General features: G+C 38.6%; 2 protein-coding genes and 1 pseudogene across 2 annotated transcripts; 1 reads left to right on the forward strand and 2 right to left on the reverse strand.

The window, feature by feature from the left end:
- Positions 1–4,296: 4,296 nt before the first annotated feature.
- On the reverse strand, positions 4,297–5,310 carry LOC126584203 (E3 ubiquitin-protein ligase RDUF1-like; annotated as a pseudogene).
- A 1,931-nt stretch (positions 5,311–7,241) lies between these two features.
- Positions 7,242–7,583, reverse strand: LOC126584204 (uncharacterized). Its single transcript, XM_050248664.1, has one exon. It carries the CDS (start codon positions 7,581–7,583, stop codon positions 7,242–7,244), a length of 342 nt encoding a protein of 113 aa, XP_050104621.1.
- A 998-nt stretch (positions 7,584–8,581) lies between these two features.
- LOC126585997 (protein RADIALIS-like 5) lies at positions 8,582–9,684 on the forward strand. The gene is made up of 2 exons (XM_050250649.1): positions 8,582–9,135; positions 9,458–9,684. Exons 1-2 carry the CDS (start codon positions 8,849–8,851, stop codon positions 9,483–9,485), a joined length of 315 nt encoding a protein of 104 aa, XP_050106606.1. The 5' UTR covers positions 8,582–8,848; the 3' UTR covers positions 9,486–9,684.
- Positions 9,685–22,337: the final 12,653 nt, after the last annotated feature.

Below are 22,337 nucleotides of genomic sequence, written 5' to 3' on the forward strand. Positions count from 1 at the left end.
CCTGTTGACTCGACTAATTATACAGTTTACATGCAGAAACAAACAAACGTATCTTCATACGATCATGGTACTTGGCTCAGGTAGCCAGCTACAAGTTTTGGAATGTTGTTCAGAAGAAAGATCCGTAAACCCAATTCCGAAGATCTGAAAATTTTAATACAAACAAAATATGTAACGTCGCTGCATGAACCCATTTACCCACGTACATCCTCTTTGGCTGATTGCTTTGTCCAAAAGATCCTGTGATCAGTAATCACCAATTCAGCTCCAACTTGTGATCAGACTTGACTACTTACAGTTGTGGGTTTGATTTAACAAATGAGTTTTTTTTTTTTTTTAATAAACGATGGTTGTTTTATTCATAATCAAATACGAATGGATACATTCACATGAGCGACAAGGATATTGAAAAGCCAAATTAGTTTTCAAGATCATCCCACTCATACAAGCTCTGTTCAATAAAGACAAACGTAGCCATTGTATGTGCTGCTTTGTTACAATTGCGAGGAGCAAAATCAAACGCCAGTGTTTGTAATGGGAAACAACGACCTGAATGTCATGGATAATCCTTACAAAAACTATATTTTAATCTTTAAATAAGATGAAGTTTAGAAAAATGTCTTATACAAGATTAAAAATTGATTTTAGTCTCCAAACTCTATTTAATGTCTCTCTTTTTTACTTATAATTTTATGGTGTTCATAAATTAAATTTTATTAAAATATTATAAATTTTAATTCTCATTATGGTAAGTATCTTATATAAGAAAATATTTTCTTCAAGATTTTTCGGTACACTTGTTTAGTATCATATATTTAGGTACAGAATTGTTCAGTACACTTATGTTTATGCATATTTTCTTATGTGTCACTAATTCACCACAATACATTTAGGTACGGACATTTCGGTATACTAATTTAGTAAAATATATTATAATACAAACATTTAGGTACACTAATTAGAGGAAGTAAAATAAATAGAATAAATTAAAATGTGTATAATAATAAATAATTTTAATTTTAATGTAAATAAGATATCTATTAAATATTAAAAAAAAAATAATATAAATTTGAATTAAGTACACATTAGAGAACTAAAATCAATATCTAATCTAACACCAGATTTTTATTAAATTTTAATCTTCTTCAAGGATTAAAGTTCAAAAATCCCATACTAAGTGGGCTATGTTATCAAACCAAATGATCATTAGCAGATGTGTGAAATTTTGAAGTTGCACTAAACCCGGATGAGTGTAATTAAACGTATACTACAGTCAAGTGTTCATGCAACCTAAGACATATGTATCCTTGAAATAAATGATTACCAACAAATTAAACTTTGACCTGTTGGGGTTTACATGGTTCACATTATGGAACCCACAAATTGCACTTATGGGGAAAGAGATCCTCTTTGGATCTCTTCCACCAAAGTCATCAGATCAAGTGATCTGGACCCTTAAAATTTGATCAAACGGCTAAAGTTATTATAACTTTTAAAGGGCCCCTGTTTTTAGCCGTTGGATCAAATTTCAAGGGCTCGGATCAGTTGATCCAGTGGCGTTGGTGGAAGAGATCCGGATAGGATCTCTTTCCCACTTATTGCATGTGACTCGTCAAAATTAGATGAGTTGTCTAGTGACACGTGTCAGCTCCATCAAATAAATCAAATTAAATACAAAATGTGACAAAATAACTCTAGTTTGATCAAATTATATCAATTAGAGTTTAATTCCTAAATAAAAGATTCTGATTTAATTAAAAGCTAAATTATATTAAATCAGAAAAACAATCCCACAAATCAAGTACCCAATCTTTTGCCTATAAATACTAGGCTCACTTTCAAGAGCCGAACTGGGTGAGAAACGAAGTGAGCTTAAGCTTTTGGAGAAACCAGAAAGCTCCCAGGTTGAGGCAAATACCAAAATACATGAACATTCTTGTGTTTTTCTTTAAGCTCGTGGAGAATCAACAAGTACAACAAACACACGCTAGATCATCCACCACCAAAGCCGATGGCCACCCATCACTTGACACTAATTGTTGTCCACAGTTGTTCAAGATCAAGCCTGTTGATGCACAAAACCGGAGGTCTTGGAACAACATAAATCCAACCGTGAATCTGCAAGAAATGTAAATAACACAAGATGTATCGTGGTTCACCCTAATGTTTGGGCTACGTCCACACTGATTATTGTATTTCTGAGGGAGAGAGAGCTCTGAATATGAGAGTGGGAGCTTTGAGAAGATAAGGGGGCTTAAGCAAATGGGCTCCCTTAATGAGGAGAGTGAGGGGTCCTTTTATAGAATAAGGGCTCCTCACTTATTACATATTTGCCCATTCCTTTATTACATATTACATTTAAGTCCCCTGAGTATTTATACGAGATCTAAATACGGAGGCCCTAAGAATGGTACAAACAGCAGTCCCCCAAGTCTTCAGTCAAGAGAGTCTTTTGGCTGGAGACTTGAAATTCAATACATAAGTGATGGGTTAGGAGTGATGCTCGCGGCGAGGCGGTTGCTCAGTAGGCAGCGATGCTCTCTAATGATGGTGAGGGAGTCCCTTTTATAGAATAAGGGCACGTTCATCAATACATAAGTGATGGGCTAAGAGTGATACTCGCGGCGAGGCGGTTGCTCAGCTGGTAGCGATGCTTTCTAATGAAGGTGAGGGAGTACCTTTTATAAAATAAGGGCTCACTCCTCAGTACATGAATAATGGGTGCTCTCTAATGAAAGTGAAGGAGTCTATTTTATAGAATAAGGGCTCGCTCCTCAATACATAAATAACGGGTTAAGTCCCCCAAGTATTTTTCATGAGTGCTCTCTAATGAAAGTGAAGGAATCCCTTTTATAGAATAAGGGCTCGCTCCTCAATACATAAATAATGGGCTAAGTCCCCTAAGTATTTTTCATGAGGCCCAGTTGAGACCCAATATATGGTGTATAATGTAGTCCCCCAAGTCTTCGGTCAATAGAGTCTGTTGGCTGGAGACTTCAAATTGAATCCATGTATGGGTTGAAGTGGCGATTGTTCAGATGCGGTATTTGTATACCCTGCACTGAAGCTTTGTAGGTGAAGTTTTGCAAGTGAAGCTTTGCAGTTGGAGCTTTTGTAAATGAAGCTTTTGAAGTTGGAGCTCTATAAATGAAGCTTTTGAAGCTAGAGCTTTTGTAAATGAAGCTTTTGAAGCTAGAGCTCTGTAAATGAAGCTTTAGAAGCTAGAGTTTTTGTAAATGAAGCTTTTGAAACTAGAGCTCTGTAAATGAAGCTTTTGAAGTTAGAGCTCTGTAAATGAAGCTTTTAAAGCCGATTGCTTTTGTAAATGAAGCTTTTAAAGCTAGAGCTCTGTAATTGAAGCTTTTGAAGCTAGAGCTCTGTAAATGAAGCTTTTGAAGCTGATTGACATGAGTGTTTATGTATGATTGATATGAGTGATGCTCATGTATAATTTGAAGTACTGGGCGTACTTTTGATCACCTAGTTGGTGATAATAGCGGAAGGTTGCCGAATAATTTTGGAGTACTGGGCGTACTTTTGATCACCTGGCTGGTGGTAATAGCGGAAGACTGCCGAATAATTTTTTGTAGTACTGGACGTACTTTTGATCACCTGGTTGGTGATAATAGAGGGCCTGGCTTTTTTTGGGCATAAACATTCCAACCCATTATTTTGGGCTTGCCCTATTATTATTACCCTCTGATGGGGTTTATACAAATGTCTCTGAAAGATAAGAAAAATAAATTACATCATTCAAAAATAAATTCGACCATATGCTCAATGGGTCATGCCCATAATGCCATAACCACCGCAATTATGTCTGTTTTTTTTTATATCTTCTTTTGCACATTCAAAAATAAATCCGACCATATGCTCAATGGGTCACGCCCATAATGCCATCACCACCGCAATTATGTCTGTTTTTTTATATCTTCTTTTGCGGTGGTGATGGCATTATGGGCGTGACCCATTGAGCATATGGTCGGATTTATTTTTGAATGATGTAATTTATTTTTCTTATCTTTTGGAGACATCTATATAAACACCATCAGAGGGTCACCACCGCAATTATGTCTGTTTTTTTTTATATCTTCTTTTGCTTTCTGCTTTTGCTTTTGTTTTTGCTTTTACTTTCTCTTTTCTCTTTCTCAGAAAATGATTTCACATGGCTTTCTCCTTTTGCTTTTTCTTTTTCTTTTGCGTTGTCCCTCATGTGCTCCTGCGCTGTCTTCGACCAAAAACATGCGCTCGAAATCGACGTCGTCCTTGACCCACGAATCACGATCTTCGCCGCCATTAAAATACAATATCAGATTCCTACCCGGACCTCGAAGACGATGAATTGAAACTTAATCGCCCCCAGAACGAAGCTATATTACGAAAAGCACTCTGAATCCCGCGACTTTCGCTCCCTCGACTCCTCGATACCCATAATACCCTTCTTGGAGCCGCGTTACCATTGAATCCACAATCCATTTCTATGTACACAACCGGTAATTCCCTCTCGCCAGGTCTTATGCCGCCGGAGAATCTCCCCACTGCAAATCCATCGCCGGGTAATCTCCAGATAGTCAAACCCATTGTCTCTTCCTCGAGACCCGGATCTGAATTACCGTTGTTTTGGTCAGCGGGCAGCTCGTGTCGACAAACCGGGCACGAGTTACGCATTGAGAGCTAGGGGAGGATACAATCCGAGTGGTATATATGCTTGCACGGCATTTCTCGAGCCTCCGACCCAAGTTCGAATGCTTATTTGCAAACGGTGCAGTACAAGTCCGACCTGACGTGCGTATCGACGATTTGAATAACTGGCATAGATTCCACAGCGGATTTAGACGCAGACGGGTTTTCAAGTCGGCCCAAACCGTTGATTTCAATCTGGGAGAGCTGTTCAAATAAGTGGTCAAAGCCCGAACCTATTAAAAGCTTGGACATGGCGGGCGGAAGTGGTCGGAGCCCCGACCCCACGGCGTCATTATAGTAGAGTTCGAATATGTTGGACTCGGTATCGGCCTCGGTGCCATGTAAGATAATGACCGGGTTGAATAGAGAAGATCGGTGGTTGGAGGCCCGTCGTACCCGGTGGGAGGATGGGAATCTACAGCAGAGATGGTTCGACTGCAGTAGCGGCTGTGGCATCGTCTCGATCTCTTTGAGGAAGCCGGTTTCACAGTGGGGGCACAAGAGGGCGAAGTCTAGAGCAAACACGCGGACGAAGTGAGTGCATCTGTAACACCAATACGACGTCGTCGGTGGAGGCGAAGGCATGGCCATGAGGTTTAGAGATCTGAAGGGGAAGAGAGAGAAAGAGTTCTAGAGAGAGAGGGAGAATGAGAAATGAGTCCGCTGATTTTGTGTTTGTGGGGGACTGGTTTATTGGTTTTTTGTGTTTGTGGGGATTTTCTGGAAAAGCCCAAGGAGGTTATGAGTTTCTTCAGATTTTGCAATGTTGATTTTGTAGATTTTACAGATTTTGCAGATTTTGCGGTGGAGGTGAACAAATGAAAGAGAACTGACATAGTTTTTTGTGTCGATTATCACAGACGGTGTCAAATGTTGATGCACAAAACCAGAGGTCTTGGAACAACGTAAATCCGACCGTGAATCTGCAAGAAATGTAAATAATACAAGATGTATCGTGGTTCACCCCAATGTTTGGGCTACGTCCACACTGATTATTGTATTTATGAGGGAGAGAGAGCTCTGAATATGAGAGTGAGAGCTTTGAGAGGATGAGGGGGCTTAAGCAAATGGCCTCCCTTAATGAGGAGAGTGAGGGGTCCTTTTATAGAATAAGGGCTCCTCAATTATTACATATTTGCCCCTTCCTTTATTACATAATTACATTTAAGTCCCCCGAGTATTTATACGAGATCTAAATATGGAGGCCTTAAGTATGGTACAAACAAAGCCCGTATGAAACTTAAAGATAAGCCCACAAGCCTAATTCAAGATCAATCATCACCCTTGAATCAAATCAGAGAAATATTCTTATAAAGAATAAAGGGTAAAGTACAAAAAACTATCTCAACTATTGGTTTTACTACACTTTCATACCTCATCTTTTTAAAATGACAATGTCATACCTCATCTTACGAATTTGTGTCAATGTCATACCTCCGTCAGTTTTTCTGTTAAGTGCTTACGTGGTTTAAATAAATAAATAAAATATTAAAAAATTAATTAATTATTAATTATTAAATATTATAATTAAATATAATATTATAAAATTAAAAAAATTGAGAATAAAAAAAAACAAAAAAATTTAAAATGGCCTAGGGTGCAGGCCTTCCCTTTCCTCCATCCGCACCAACCTTCTTTTTCTCTTCGACAACCACTAAACCCAGAAACCTTCCTCCACCCATCCCCCAAACCTTCCCCAACCTACCTCCATCCCCCACCTCTTCCCTTCCCCTAGAGGTGCGGGCCTCCCATTTCTTCCACCCACACCAACCTTCTTCGTCTCTTCGACAACCCCCAAACTCTTCCTCGTCCCCCCAAAGTCTTCCCCGTCCCCCCAACCTTCCCCAACCCACCCCCATCCCTCACCTCTTCCATTCCCCTAACTCTTCCCGTCCCTTTCGAACCCAAACCCTAACCCTAATTCCCCATTTTCAAACAGAAAACCCCAACCTTGCCCACCCGTCCCCCCAACCTTCCTCCAACACCTTCTCTCTCCTATTTTTCTTTTCTCTCTCTTTTTCTCTCTCTTCCCTCTCTATCTGGGCTATCTGTAGCTCTTCCTGCACCCTGCTCATTTTGAACCGCGACGATCGAAAAATCTTCGACGCATTCGAGAATGCCGAGTCGTCGATAAATGAGTCATACATCGTCGGATTCTGCTCCTAGATGAATGTGTACTGCTCAGGCATGAACATCGCTGGATTCTGATGTGGCGGGTAGCGAGCAGGTGCTTCATCTCGAGCTCGACGAGGACGACGACGGGTTTTTGGTGGCAAAGAATCCAAGCTTTGGAATTACCGACGGTAGGACGCACAATAGCTTCATGAGGGATGATAGGGAGTTCATGGCATTGAGGAGAAAAAGTGTTGATGTTTCGTCAATTTTCGGGCCATTAAGGAGAGAGAGATGAGAGAGAAAGGATGGTGGAGGAAGGTTGTGGGGTAGACAGGTGGGAAGGGTGGGAAGGGCTTCTGGGTTTTGGGGATGCAGGTGTTCAACGAGAGATGAGAAAGGTGAGAAAGGGAGAGAGGAGAGAGAGAGGGTGGGTTGTACCTCTTCTATCTTGCGATCGCCGATTTGCTCCCCCTTGAATTCGACAGAACCCCATCCGCCTCTTTCACCCAACTCTTTGTTGGCGGAGTTATCTCCTGCATCGACGGAAGCCTTGACGATGGCTTGTGGTTCTCTTTCAGCAGCACGGTTGAGAAATCAGGCATCGATTGATCGAGAACGGAAGACCCGTTTTGCGAATCGATCAGATGGGTCTGAAATTTGACTTGTTTCTTCAATAGGGTCAGTTTCGATTCGGGTTCTTTGGACTCCTTTGGGCTCATGTACTTCCTCCTTAGCCATGATTCCCTGAGTTCCGTGTAGGCTCTGTATCTAGGTCCTCTATCCATGCAGTAGCTCTTGGTGGCGAACCTCAGGAGGACTGGATGCTGATCTGGGTTAGGGTTCTGTGAAAGAATCAGAGCGATGGGGTCGAGGGCTTTTGTTTGAAAATGGGGAATTAGGGTTAGGGTTTGGGTTCGAAAGGGATGGGAAGAGGTAGGGGAAGGGAAGATGTGGGGGATGGAGGTGGGTTGGGGAAGATTTAGGGGACGGGTGGAGGAGCCACGTCAGCACTTAACAGATAAACTAACAGAAAAACTGACGGGAGGTATGACATTGACACAAATTCATAAAATGAGGTATGACATTGTCATTTTAAAAAGATGAGGTATGAAAGTGTCTTGAGGCCAATAGTTGAGGTAGTTTTTTGTACTTTACCCAAGAATAAACCACAAATATTGTGCCCTAACAAATTCATTAATTCAAATATTATTTTGCATGCATGTTCTTCTGTTATTCGTTGCAAAAATATCGAACTTAACATTTGAATTTTACAATTGATTGGTTCTAATTCCGCTTAACGATTTGCGTGGTTTTGAGCTTTTGAAATTTTGGAAGTTGCTCAAGTGTAAGGTAAAAGTTGCATGCAAATTAAAGAAAAGAAAAGGATCACAAAATGTAGGAAATGATAGATTAGGAAATGCACTATAGAGTATTACAACAATTTTTTTTGAATGATCTAAACCGTCTACATTTTAAATCATCTTGTAAAAATTTGATAAATTCAAAACCATTAAGATGTACATTTGTAGTTAATAAAAATGGTTATTATTCAATCTGATGGTCACATAGTTTCGGATTTGGGTGAGTTTTAGTAGACATGGCCTTTGAGGGATGGACCAAAAACATAAACGGTTGGATCATTATAAAAAGTTACAGAATAAGCCTTATAAAATGTGTCAAAATGAGTGTTCCCAATCCTAATACACACACACACACACATATATATATATATATTGTGTCTTGAGATTCTTCATTTGTGGCTGCTAAAGGAGACGAATCATGCCTGACTTCTCCTTTTGGCTTTATAGATTCGCCAACTGGCTTGAGGGTTCACTCCACTATCCTCCACTACTATTTATAGGCAAAGCACCCCAGCCATTTCTTGCACACATACCATCCTTCTTGCTTACCCTATCCAATTATCTTAAGCTACATATATACGTACTTTTCCTTCTCCTTTTAACATCTGAATGTATTTACAGAGCCTTTGAAACATTCACTATAATCATTACTTAGAATTAGGTCTAATATTCAAGGTAACGATTAATTAATGGCTTCAAGCTCCCTTAGAAAACACAACCCCAGCTCTTCATGGACACCAAAACAGAACAAGCTGTTTGAAAAAGCACTGGCCTTGTACGACAAAGAGACCCCGGAGCGGTGGCAAAATGTGGCTAAAGCTGTAGGTGGCAATAAAACAGCGGAAGAAGTGAAGAAACACTATGACATTCTTCTAGAAGATCTCAGGCAAATTGAGTCCGGACAGGTTCCTATTCCCAACTACAAGTCCTCCATTGGAAGCAGCACCAGCAGCATCAATGTTGATGAAGAAGAAAGGTATATCGTGATCCTCTATATAACTTTAATTAATTATCGTACATGCAATTCTTGTTTACAATTTAAGTATTACAAGACACCTACTTAGAAGTAATGCTAAATTAGTAAAGTGACTACATGCTTTGTAGCACATGACCACACCACTTTTGATCGCATTCAGTTGTCTACATACACGGCTGGTGCTCGGAAATGGCTCATGCGTTTGGGCAATTTTTAAGAGACTACTACTTTGAAAGTTCTTATATATTCGTCAGAGATTTTAGTTTCTGTTAACATCTACATAGTTCTTTTGAAAACCAAACATTGCTTCATTTTTTTACAGGCTTCTCAAGTATCTTAAGCTGCAGTAAAGTCCAAGTCAGTTCAACCTTTTCATGAAAAGGTTTTACTACATATATCGAGGATAGAGGATATATGCCTCTTTAATTTTATGTTCAACTCTTTCTCTCTCCAGCTTAATTGATGTCAGTGTTGTTGTATGCATCCTCCTGGTGAGGAAATCTTATTTTCTCAAACTAGAAGTAAACGCAAGTATCTCCTTCACCTGCATCCTCATGGTTCATGCACGACACTCACGAGTTCGATATTAAATTATTGTAATTACTTAGTCCAAAAATAACATAAACAAACTCTAATTAAATTCTAAAAGAAAAGAAAGGAAAAAGTTTGAGAGAAGATGAGAAGAATAACCGAGAAAAGTGCGCACTATGAATTTTTAACAATTCCTGACAATCAAATTAAATGTTTCCAACCATCTCTTATTTCTTACACATGCATTAAAGGCGCCATTAATGTGTAAAGAAGCAAGGTACTAGCATGTATTCTTAATGTGAAATTTCTAACAAAGAAGCGAGAAATTTCTTGAGCTGCCTGTTGCAAAGAGGGGGTCGCTCCAGTTGAACAAATAACATGCCTTCTTTATAGACAGTACCGTTGTGCCAGTTCCTAAGTGCCTGCATTTAATCATCACAGCTAATGTTAATTATCAACTCTAAAATAATTTTTTGGCTATTATAAAACCAATGATTTGAGCCATTCATTATTTTGTATTAAAGTTCAACCAGTTACCAATCTGAAGAAACCATGTACTCAACCCAATCCAGAAAGTAATTAATTATGCATACTTTCTGAGGTCGCTGGCTGTTTCCATGGTGAAAATCTTGTCATTCTCTCCTCACAAAAGATATACCTTCTGCAAGAACGTGCTTCAGTCAAACTGCGTACGCAAGTGTCCTATTTCTTTTGTAAATATTAGCTCTATGAATCTATTTTCAGAGATGAACTTACATTAGTCAGACTAAACAACTTATCCAACATTTTATCGGCCCTTGTGTCAAAGGCACAAGTGAAAAGATTAACAACGTCAAACCCGTGGGTAGGCAAGAATGGTATAGTCCTTTTCATCAACGACCAATGCCTCTAACAGTTCTTTCTTCTCCTTTATGGGATTTAATATCCTAGTGAATAGGGTGTTGGACTTTCACCCATGCAACTTGAGTTTGAAAGTCCCCCATTCCTTAAATTATTGTAATAGATTCAAACCATTCTCCTCCCCTTAATAATTATAATTAAAAAAAAAAGGTTCTCAAACGTCGACTGCCACAACTCATGCGTATGCATTGGATGAACTGTTTTATTAAGGGGTGTGATGTCTATACACCATTTTTTACTTCTCACACACTTTTTTAATTTTCGGCTGTCGGATCGGATGAATTGAAGATGATCAAAAGACATAAATTAAGAAGGGATGTGTGAGAAGTAAAAATGGGAGTGGGAATAGCACACCCCTTTATTAAAACCAGTAAATCGTCATTTAAATTTATTATACATTTTTAATAGAATGATATATCTACACTAGGATAAAAGGATTTGGATAAATAATATGCTTACATTAGCATAAAGTTTTGCTTCAATTTAGTGTTGTTATTCCACCCATCTATCTTATTTTCTCACGCACCGTATAACTAAAATGATAGATAACACATCAATATACTAGCAATCCCACACATTATATAAGCACGTGTTTGGGAGAAACAAATGAAAGAGAAGGAAGTTGGAGAATAATGTAGAAAAAAATCAATTCATTTTAACAGTTCGAATATGAAATTTGTGGGACACGATTTTTTAGGGTCAAAGTAAGATGGGTCACAACACGTATAGCTTTGATCAGATTGAGGTGCACAAATGGACTAGGGATGCCACCATTGTCCTCTATTCTAGAAAGGTAGGCAAAATTCGCCAATTTTATTGAGATTGTCCATTGTTGATCTGTAAGATACATAAACCTGATATGATAAAGTTTCCTACATTTTGGAGATTCTAATTGTAAACACGAATTTCTTTCGATAAATAACACAAGAACACATGTACAAAATAAATGTTTTGTATTAATGTAAATGTAGGGTTACAATATCTTTACAAACTTGAATCCGCTGATTCAATATCCAAGGTGAAAAATTTGTGTGTTGTTGATCCGTGGGTCACAATGACTTGATCCCAAATGACTAAACGCCTCAAGGTTTTGACTTGTGGTGATAGAGGAACCGGCATGTGTATGGGTGCTTGGTGGTTCTTCAAAAGAATGATGAAGAATGTAGAGAGTTTTCTGAATCTTCTGAATGTTTGGAAATTTGGGAATTTGGGGTTGAGAGCTTCAGTGTCTAGGTGTGAGAATGATTTTTTGACCTTCTTTCTTTGTCTTGGAGCCTCATACTTATAGGCTTTCAAAGCCTTTCCTACGAATGGATTTGGCCTTGATTATGGACTTGATTAATTGACGAAAGAACCAAGACTTGATTTGTAGGGTTCATTTCGGGCAATGCAATTATCGCATACTCTATTCTCTTACCCATTACTTGAATTTCATATATTGCATACTATCTTGATTATCAGAGAGCCTTTGCCCAATACCCCACCCATGTCAAGGTTATCTTACTTGTGTTTGCTCTTTTCCAAGTAATCGAATTTGTGCATCTCCTCCACATGCGGTGGTGTGCGAATTTGGTTTTTAAAACTGGTTCTTTCATTGAGAGTGAACACATTTCCCCCAGCCAAATCATTGTACCACGCCATGCTAACGAACTTCAAAAGGCTTCGAGGGCCTCTGTCGCCTCGACCTACGAATAAAGACTATTCACGAGTTAGGGTATGAGCCATATCTTAGCTATAGAAATAAATTATACAACCAAGATATGGTGGAAAATAACCCTAACTCATGAATAGTCTTTATTCGTGGATCGGAGCGTGACAGCCTCTCGAACGAAGGAACGGTCAAAACTCATCAACCTCGAAAGACGTGTGAAAGCCCTAGAGGACACCGTCTTTGGCTTTTAGGAGACATTGGTTATGGCAACCGCCGTTTAGACCTAGTGAAAATTTTTTTTCTTAACCCCCACACAAAGTGCCATCGTCTGACTCCCAAAAGATCTCTCAAGAAGCCCAAGAGTGGTCGAAAATCATCTCAAGACCGAGATTTGATGAAAAAACAAATCATCAGCGTCAACAAGAACATTTGGGTACTACCATAAAAGAGAGAAATGTGGCATGCGAAAAAGCCAAAGATTGTGGCCTCCTTCAGCAAACCCTTTCCAGTCGACTCCAACATCCTAATGTTCTCCAATAGCCCGCAGTTCACGGGATAAAGGAAATCAAGAGAGATCAAGTTGCAGCCATTGCTACGCTGTAGAAAGTTTGAATATATCCAAAAAGGAGAGTGGAGCTCTGCATCTCCATTGGACGAGTCCGCATAGCACCCATAGTCCAAGGGCCAAGAAACAAGCTAGAAAAGATTTGACATGGACCTTGACCCCCTGAATGACAGTATTCTAAAATCCAAGGTAGATGAGGATGCTGTTTACATAAGTCTAGATCCCGACCAACCATAACGCAAGGCTAGAATCTGATCAAAACTATCAGATCGAGAAAAAATATGTTCACTGCTTTCTTGCAGGCGAACAAAAATGTGTATGCAAATATTAAAATAACGGCTAAGTAGCTTGCAGCAACTTAGTTAGCATTTGTTCTTACAAACAAATCCTATGTTCGAATCTCCCTCCTCATTGTTTAGATGAGTTTAGTATAGATTATCCTATCGCTAATAAAAAAATTGTAAATTGCTAATAAAGAAAATTTTGAAGTAAAAAAGAAAAATAAATAAGTAAATAAAAGCAAGAAAATTTTAGGAGTATAAAGTTCATATCCATGCAATCGGGAGCTCATTGTGGCCATAACTAAATGGTTATATCAATATGTCAAACTTGGTGGATATTCCACACTTTGAGCTTTCTCTTTCCCGACACCAATCGAGAATTATTTTGTCCCTTTTCTATGAATGAAATTGTACATCCTAATGACAAATTGTTTATAAATTAGAACCTAGACTTTATTCATTCTAAATAATTGAGGGCCTGATATTCCTCGATTTTAATTGCGTAGACAACAAAAACTTTTTTTTTTTGTGGATGCCTTTAGGCATACGCATTGAGCATGGCTCAGCCGTACAACAAAATATTTGGTTTTATTTTGTTCTCAAGTCTTGATTAAAGGTAGATGACAAATGATTGAGACAAATTGACATTTCTTCCATGATTAATTTTATATTCGATGGATCTAACACACTTCGAGATTTCATACTTATTCTTGCTAATGAAAATCATTTGATTCCATTATTAATGGTTGAGTTTCACCTCCCACATTTTTGGACTTAGCAAGAAAATATTGGTTGAGTTATCTCCCCATGACTTATTCTTTTATTTTATTTTATTTTCAGCACTTTTATTATGTTTATCACATTTTCGTATATTATTATGAATGCATTAATTCAATATCTTCTATTTGAGAAACTCCTACTTTCTTTAATGCGTTATCAGGGCCAATCCTGGCCTAGTGCAAGCAGGGTCCAGATCTAGGGCCCAAAATTAGAAGGGGCACCAAATTTTATTTTTTTATTTTTATTTTTATTATTATGTTTACATATGTATAGGTAAATTTAATTAATTCTGGTATAGTGAACTCGTGAATTCGACTCTCCGTTCTTCATCGACGCATCGAAATCTCTATAGTCTTTAATATACATTCCAAGGACCAAATTCCAAGCCTTCTATTAATTCAATGATCATAAGTGTGTAATCATAACTCAATTCTTTAAGAACCCAGTACCCAGAATTCCAATTGAAGCAACCTTTCAATTCTCAACCGAACTGGCTTCGAATTCCAGAATTTTGAATCAATTTCCTTATTTTCCTGCTTGAGTTGTGCCTCTGAGTCTCCATCGTCTTGTGACGCCATCCTCCGTCCACTCCACATCCTAAGGTTTTCCAGTTCCCGTCCAACCACTCCAGTCATCACGGCAGACGGCCTAGAAGCAAATTTGAGGGTTGAGGCGCTCAGCAGAGACCTAGTCCCACTTTGACTCCCATTTGGGTAGCTGTGCTAGAGTTATAGAGCCCAGTTTTCACTTGTTTTTTTTAATTGATTTTCGTTTAGTTTTTCTTAAATTTTTTTTCAACTTAATTTTGCTTTTTACAAATTAGTTTTAATTTCAGGATCACAAAAGCCGCAAAGTAAGACAAACGTGTATTGTATCGAGACTGCAAAAGTAGCAAAGTTCAAGTGGCGATTGGCAAGTAAGTAATTTTTATAATATATGTTGAAACTTTAACTGATGTTGCATGCATAATTGGAGGCCTTAGAGAGTGAGGTGCGGTGAAGAGAGAGAAGGGGAGAGATAGGTGTGTTCTATTTCATCCCATTGTGTCTTTATTTATAGTAGAAGAAAGATTAATTACTTACCCTAATAAGATTACAACTCTAATAGGATAATATCTAACCCTAAAGAATATTCCAAGATATCCCTAGATACACAAGAATTTACACAATCAAATTCCTAGTCTAATAGGATTGCAACACTCCCCTTGAGTGTGTAAATACTCAACTAAATGGAGCATCAGGTCTTCAGCGATGAAGTAAGTATAGTTGATGAAGTTGTTGGCACAATGAGTGGATGTGAGTCTCAAAACAATGGAAGAATGCATAAAAGTAAAACTCACAAAATTTTGTTATGGTAAAACCCAAGGTGACAGAAAAACCCATAGACTAAGGAGAAAAGTGAGAAGTTGCATTAAGTCAAAACTATACTTTTTCTGGACGTAAGTAGAAGAGCTCATAAGGGTATGATCAGCCCAGGATGGGTGCCTCGTCAAAACCTAGTTAGGTAGCAAAAACCCAGTGGGAAAAATGCTCCTAATCGTAGGGAAAAAGAGTACATTAAGATTAAGTGAGTATACTTCTGGATACTCCCTTTAAGTTTGATAGAACTTCCAAATGAGAACTACAAGCATTTGCATATGAATAGTTAGGCATACAAATTCCTCGAACAAGCTTTTAGAATGTTAACTTCGACAATGACGTCGTGTAGAGGTCAGCAAGGTTGTCTGGGATCGGCTTGCATGACTTGAAGCTTTTGATGCTTTGTTGATATGATGTAGACGTCATATGTTTTGGCATTGACTTCATTGATGTATCATGTCTTGGTCGGGTGGATACATGTGGCATAATCTTCATGAATCATCATTGGGACAAAACGATGGATGAAAAACAGCAAGTACTTCGAATATGCTCGCCAAGAGATCTCAACCATGTCTCACGTGTGGCGTAGTGAAGTGAGGTGAGTCTTGGAACAATTCGAAGGTTTCGCAACTAAGGTCATATCATCAACCTCCAAGATATTGCAATATCCCTAACAGTAAAGACATAACCATTCAGGGATTTTCCTTGTGTGGGCTTGATAAGTAACCAGCGTCAACATAACAAACAAGGCAAGCATCATTCCAAGGATCATGGGGGTCGAATCTGCTTGAGATAATTTGGGATTTGCCCAAATCTGTAGTACCTTTCAGGGTAGTTGAAAAACGTCTTTAATACCAATTCAGTGGTTGCGTGTAAGCCTAGTGTTCCATCTTTATCAATAGATCAACAGCGAGTGAGATGTCCTATCTAACATAATGAGCTAAGTACAACAAAGCACAAAGTTAAACTTAGATATAGAATTTTGGATTTCATAACCTCTTCAAGGGTTTTATTTGCATATAGCGTATGGAAAATCATAGGTATATTCAAAGGTAACACCTTCGGGGTGTAGTTCATCTGGTAGACCAAAGTACCGTCAAAATAACGCTTGAACTTTAGGTTAAGGGGCAAATGAGTTTCCCAATATCCTTCATCTCAAATTCCATCTTGCGAAGCAGTTTTCTCAAGTTTTTCTAGAGTCTTAGTGAGATTCATGTCACCGACATAAACTGCAACTCTAGCAATTTGGAATAAGACTTCATAATTTAACACACAAGGGCATAGATACACTAGGATTTATACAATCATATTCCTAATCTAATAGGACTGCAACAATATGATGTATGTTGCTATTTTTTTTACAATATAGTCGATGAGGTTGACGACTTAGAGTATAATGATATAATCAATGATTTTGCTTCAAAAAATGCAAGAAGACCGAAATTGGTACTAGGTGGAATATCATGAATATAAAAATTATAATCCGCTGGACTAGCTAGTCAAGCCAGCGATTTGTGACACAATAACAATAACTTGAGCACAAGATATTTTTGGCCAAAAAAACCCACATTTGGGTTAAAAAATCAGGAACTCTCCACTAAGTTCAATTCACCAGTGTAAACAAAGGTTCATACAAAGATCACACAAGCTTAATTCCTATAGCCCTATCTATGGAGAAGCTTTACCTTTGTGCAACCTTGTCTTACACAAGATGAAATCTTTCGGTCTTCATGAAATGGCAGCTCATCTTAAGCTTTTCACCTTGTGGCACTAAGATCAACACAATCAATGATGTGATATGATTTTATGATATACATATGAAATCTAGATTCAAATGACCAGTCATATTCTCCAGTCAAATAGTTGAAGACAAAATCTAACTTGAATCCAAAACCTTGGTCTAAAAATGAATTTAAAGCTTAAAACTAGGCCAAGACATAAATGCAATACCTTAAAACAATGCAACCCTAATATACAATGATTAGGTGTTTAATGCATGATGAAGGTTTGGCAGGTTTCATAAATGGAGAAGATGCAAGCTCAAAGCCTTAAAGTAACTCTCTTTCTAAAAATAAGTTCTAACCCCCAAGACCAATATGCAACCTTAAGAGCACATATACCCAAGGAAAACTGATTTTCCATCAGCCAACTTGTCCCAATGACATTTTCAGCTGCAAAGGAGATATAGGCAAATCAATGGCTAAAAACTGACTACCAGCAGAAATGTGTTAGTCAGCCCATGTGGGCTATCTTAATTTGTGTGCCAAGACAGCTAGAAGTCAGCGCGCAAAACTGACTAGACAATTAAACTTGACAAAATGCAACACAAATAGAGATATGAAATGCACATGCATGAACAAACCTTTGAGTTGAAATATGCCACTTCATGAACATTTCTTCTAGCAGCAACATCCTATCGTCAGAGTATATCCTAAAGCTAGATTAAGTATATGTGATGGTTCAATTACAATATTTGACAAGGAAAGTCGAACACTTAAGACTGGACTTTACAAATGATTTCTTAAATGTTGAAATTTCAAAGAATTTTACTTCGATTGGTTGTATATGATTTTGCTTTTAGTTGTTGGGGTTTAGGTACTACATCCCCCATTGTATTTTTTTCTTCAAGTAATATAATATGGGCGTAAGGGCCTAGCCCTCCCCCCCCCCCCCAAGCTTTGACTAGGTTCCAACCCTCTTTAATTTTTTTTAATATATGTTTGTCTATTGGAAAAATGCACATTTTTAACCTTTGTCTCGGGCACTAAAAAGGTCAGGACCGGCCCTGTGCGTTATATCGCACAATTATAGAAGTAGTGTACGCTTATATTGTCATGAACTAGAAGTTCATTGATGAAATGATGGCATGTTTATCATGGTCATTCATGATCCACAATGATGTGTCAGATTATTACAAATCTATATGGACATATTTTAAGGCCCCAACACAGTGCATCGTGCACATTCTTGCAAGGATTGCTCACACAAAAACTTGGTCCTCAGACTATCTAAAATTGACTTTGGATCTCGTATTTCTTCTCGAGAATTGTAAGTGTATTTATGTATGCATTTAACATCTTATTATGGATTATTTGATCAGTGACCTAGATGTATCTACAAGACGTCATTCTATTATTCGCTTGCTATTATAAGTGCAATTCTCAAAATTTTAAGGCTATTTCATGCCACTTGGGATTAATTTTGAGGACATAACTTCTTATGGCTTATCACAAGCTTTAAGCATTTTATTCATTGCTAATTTTTGCTTGGGAGATGTATCTTGATCACATCCTTATGATCAATTTGGTTGAGGTGAAATTTCAGCCAACAAGTAATTGTACACAAATATGGTTTTTGTCCATTAATATTGGGATTTAAGTTTGTTGATGCACAAAACTGGAGGTCTTGGAACAACGTAAATCCGACCGTGAATCTGCAAGAAAGTAAATAACACAAGATGTATCGTGGTTCACCCCAATGTTTGGGCTACGTCTACACTGATATTGTATTTCTCTGAGATGTTGAAAAGGATTGTGAGGATGAGAGCCCTGCTCTGAATATGAGAGGCTTTGGGGATCTCAGGCCTAAGAATTGGCCTCCCTTAATGAGGAGAGTAAGGGGTCCTTTTATAGAATAAGGGCTCCTCACTTATTACATATTTGCCTCTTCATTTATTACCTAATTACATTTGAGTCCCTTGAGTATTTATACGAGATCTAAATACGGAGGCCTTAAGTATGGTACAAATAGTAGTCCCCCAAGTCTTCAGTCAAGAGAGTCTTTTGGCTAGAGACTTGAAATTCAGTCCATGTGTGGACCGAAGTAACTAGATGTCGTCTAGAACTGATACTCGATATGAGGCGGTGCCCAATCTGAAATGATGCTCAACCAGAAGTAGCACATGTTACGAGGCTGCTCTGTTTGTGGCTTATGTTGCCTTGGTTGGCTCAGTCTTGTGGCGTTGAAGGTGAGGGAGTCCTTTTTATAGAATAAGGGCTCGCTCCTCAATACATAAATGATGGGCTAGAGTTGATGTTCGCGGCGAGGCGGTTGCTCAGTAGGTAGCGATGCTCTCTAATGATGGTGAGGGAGTTCATTTTATAGAATAAGGGCTTACCCTTCAGTACATGAATAATGGATGCTCTCTAATGAAAGTGAGGGAGTCCATTTTATAAAATAAGGGCTCGCTCTTCAATACATAAATAATGGGCTAAGTCCCCCAAGTATTTTTCATGAGGCCCAGTTGAGGCCTAATATATGGTACATAATGTAGTTCCCCAAGTCTTTGATCAATAGAGTCTGTTGGCTGGAGGCTTCAAATTGAATCCATGTATGGGCCGAAGTGGCGGTTCGGAGGAGGTGGTATTTGTATATCCTGCACTGAATCTTTGTCACAGCCCGTCCCAGGATTTTATTTATCGAGGACGTGAAATGACAGGATTGCCCTTAGCGGTTACTAAGGTATGTGTGTGTGACATATTATTGGACTAAATACATATATTCCTAAACTTTTGGAAAAAATAATTTAAGTTGGATTAAAGTTGGTATGTATGTTTTGTGTGGTTAGGGATTTTAAGAATTGGATTACGACTTGTTTTTGGGTGGACCACACACACACACACACGGGACAAACCTCTCATTCCCCATGCTCTCTCTCTCTCCTCTCTGTTTCAGTCCCTCTCTCTCCCTACGGACAAAGCACCAAACCCTCGAACCTTCACGGATCGACGCCAAAAAGGTAAGATTCTTCATCCTTTCAACCTCTTGAGTCGTTTGGTACTAGTTTTAGAATGGAAAACCTTAGAAATCACGTTGAAAACCCGAGGTCCGATTTGAGTATTGTTCATGCATTCGTGATGTGTTGATTTTCAGGGAATTCTAAGCTTATAGTGAGCTTAGTGAGGTCCTAAGGAAGCTCGGAGTGCTTAGTTTGAAGGTTTTGAATGTCGGGATCGTTGAGTTCGAAGTTGGCCGGTTTTCTTGGAATTTCTCCGGTGAGACTTCATAGTTTTTAGAGCCTTAAAGTAGTGTAACGTGATTCTACATGCTTAGGGCTTCATTTTGATATAAAATACGTGAAAAATGGTTGAGAAATGAGGGAGAACAAGGAGATTGAAAAATCTCCAGTTTTTCGGCGGCCGGCGAACCAGTCTGGCGACTGGAGGTTAGAGGTGATGCGCGTGGGGGCGCGTGTGGCCTCAGAAAATTTTTCTAAAAATATGCCGACGTTCGTGACGTCGAGTAGGTCACTGTGGTATATTCATATACCCAAATTGAGCACCGTATGAGAAGTTATTACGAATTGTCGGTTATGTGCTTTAAATAACGTTGTTTTAGTTGTTTCGTATATAGGTGATACCTATCCCGAGGACGAGCGCATCCAGGGACGTCACGGGGGTTACGACCCTTCGACTTATCAGTGAGTGGGCAGTTATTTTCTATATTTACCTATATACTATTGATTTTCCCAGAAATTGAATTTATATGAAAGTATGTTTTAAAATGCCATGCATGCATATTGTGAATTATATGAATTGATAATTGATGCATATATATATGTGAATTGGTGTTGTGGACGCACAAGTGAGTATTAGGTGAGTTTTATGTTATTCATATGAACCATTGATGATGTGAATTGTGTTGAGAGCTCATAACCTGCACCCCTAGTGTTAGTGCTTATAGTATTCACCACACTGTATGCTCACATTGGATCCAAGTAGGTGCATATCGTACAGACTAAGAGAGGGTTCCGACATGCTAGTTGTATAGATCACTAAAGGTGGTTCCGATTGGTAGGTGTCCTTAGATTACGCGCACAGATGATTGATGAGAGAAGCACTAGAGCGTATTATTTCACCATTCTTGTCGTACAGACTACTTCAGGTAGTTCCGACTTATGTGCAGAGTAGTGTCGTACAGGTCACCGTGGTGACTCCGGCTGGGTTGGATATTGAGCTATAGAATTAACCGTACAGGATCAACTGCAGGGTCTCCGGTTGATTCATTATGTCACCTGTTATATTGATGCATCCATATTCTGTCATTGACATTTATAGCATGGCATACTTGCTGGATTTTGATAAAGATTAATGTTTTGAGAGATTTGAACAAATATTATGCTATTATGTTATTTTCTGGGAAAGTATACAGGTTTTACAGTGAGGGGTTAGAAATGTTTTAAATGAAATGTTTTGGAAAACTTTGGTTTTATTGACCCACTCAATTTTGTTTTGCGCCCCTCCAGGTTCTAGTTAGCAGTTGGTGGCTTACGAGGTTTTCTTCGGCGTTCTGACAGACTTCTTGCATGTAGGACTCACTTGCGGGTGTTGTAATTTAATTATAGTCCTACTTGACTGCACCTAGTATTTATGCTCTGAAATTGTGTACTACACACTTAAACTCACTCTTGCATGCTAGTTGGATATTATTGCTAGTAATTGGTTTTTATTCCTTCGTATTTCTCATATCTTTTGCTTCCGCATCGCACTTTTGGTTACGTCATGCTCACGTGACGGCCAGCACGCCTTGATTTTAAGATCGGTATGTGTCAATCTTTATAGGTAAAGCTTTGCAAGTGAAGCTTTTGAAGCTGGAGCTTTGTAAATGAAGCTTTTAAAGCTGGAGCTCTCGAAGCTGGAGCTCTGTAAATCAAGCTTTCGAAGCTGATTGACATAAGTGATGCTCATGAATGTTTATGTTGATTGACATGAGTGATACTCATGGATGTTGGCATGAGTGATGCTCATGAATGTTGACATGAGTGATGCTCATGAATGTTGACATGAATGATGGTCATGAATGTTTATGTATGATTGTCATGAGTGATGCTCATGAATGTTGACATGAGTGATGCTCATGAATGTTGACATGAATGATGGTCATGAATGTTTATGTATGATTGTCATGAGTGATGCTCATGAATGTTTATGTATGATTGACATGAGTGATGTTTATGTATAATTTTGGAGTACTGGACATACTTTTGATCACCTAATGGGTGATAATAGCGGCAGGCTGCCGAATAATTTTGGAGTACTGGGCATACTTTTGATCACCTGGTTGGTGATAATAGCGGTAGGCTGCCAAATAATTTTGAAGTACTGGGCGTACCTTTGATCACCTAGTTGGTGATAATA

This window comes from Malus sylvestris, chromosome 10 (genome assembly GCF_916048215.2).
Source record: "Malus sylvestris chromosome 10, drMalSylv7.2, whole genome shotgun sequence".
Taxonomy (NCBI): domain Eukaryota; kingdom Viridiplantae; phylum Streptophyta; class Magnoliopsida; order Rosales; family Rosaceae; genus Malus; species Malus sylvestris.

Excerpts from the sequence above, each read along its gene's own strand:
- LOC126585997 (XM_050250649.1), top strand. The coding sequence starts at position 8,849 with ATGGCTTCAAGCTCCCTTAGAAAACACAACCCCAGCTCTTCATGGACA. Across the intron at positions 9,136-9,457 it reads AATGTTGATGAAGAAGAAAG|GCTTCTCAAGTATCTTAAGC; the intron begins GTATATCGTGAT and ends ATTTTTTTACAG.
- LOC126584204 (XM_050248664.1), bottom strand. The coding sequence starts at position 7,583 with ATGGATAGAGGACCTAGATACAGAGCCTACACGGAACTCAGGGAATCA.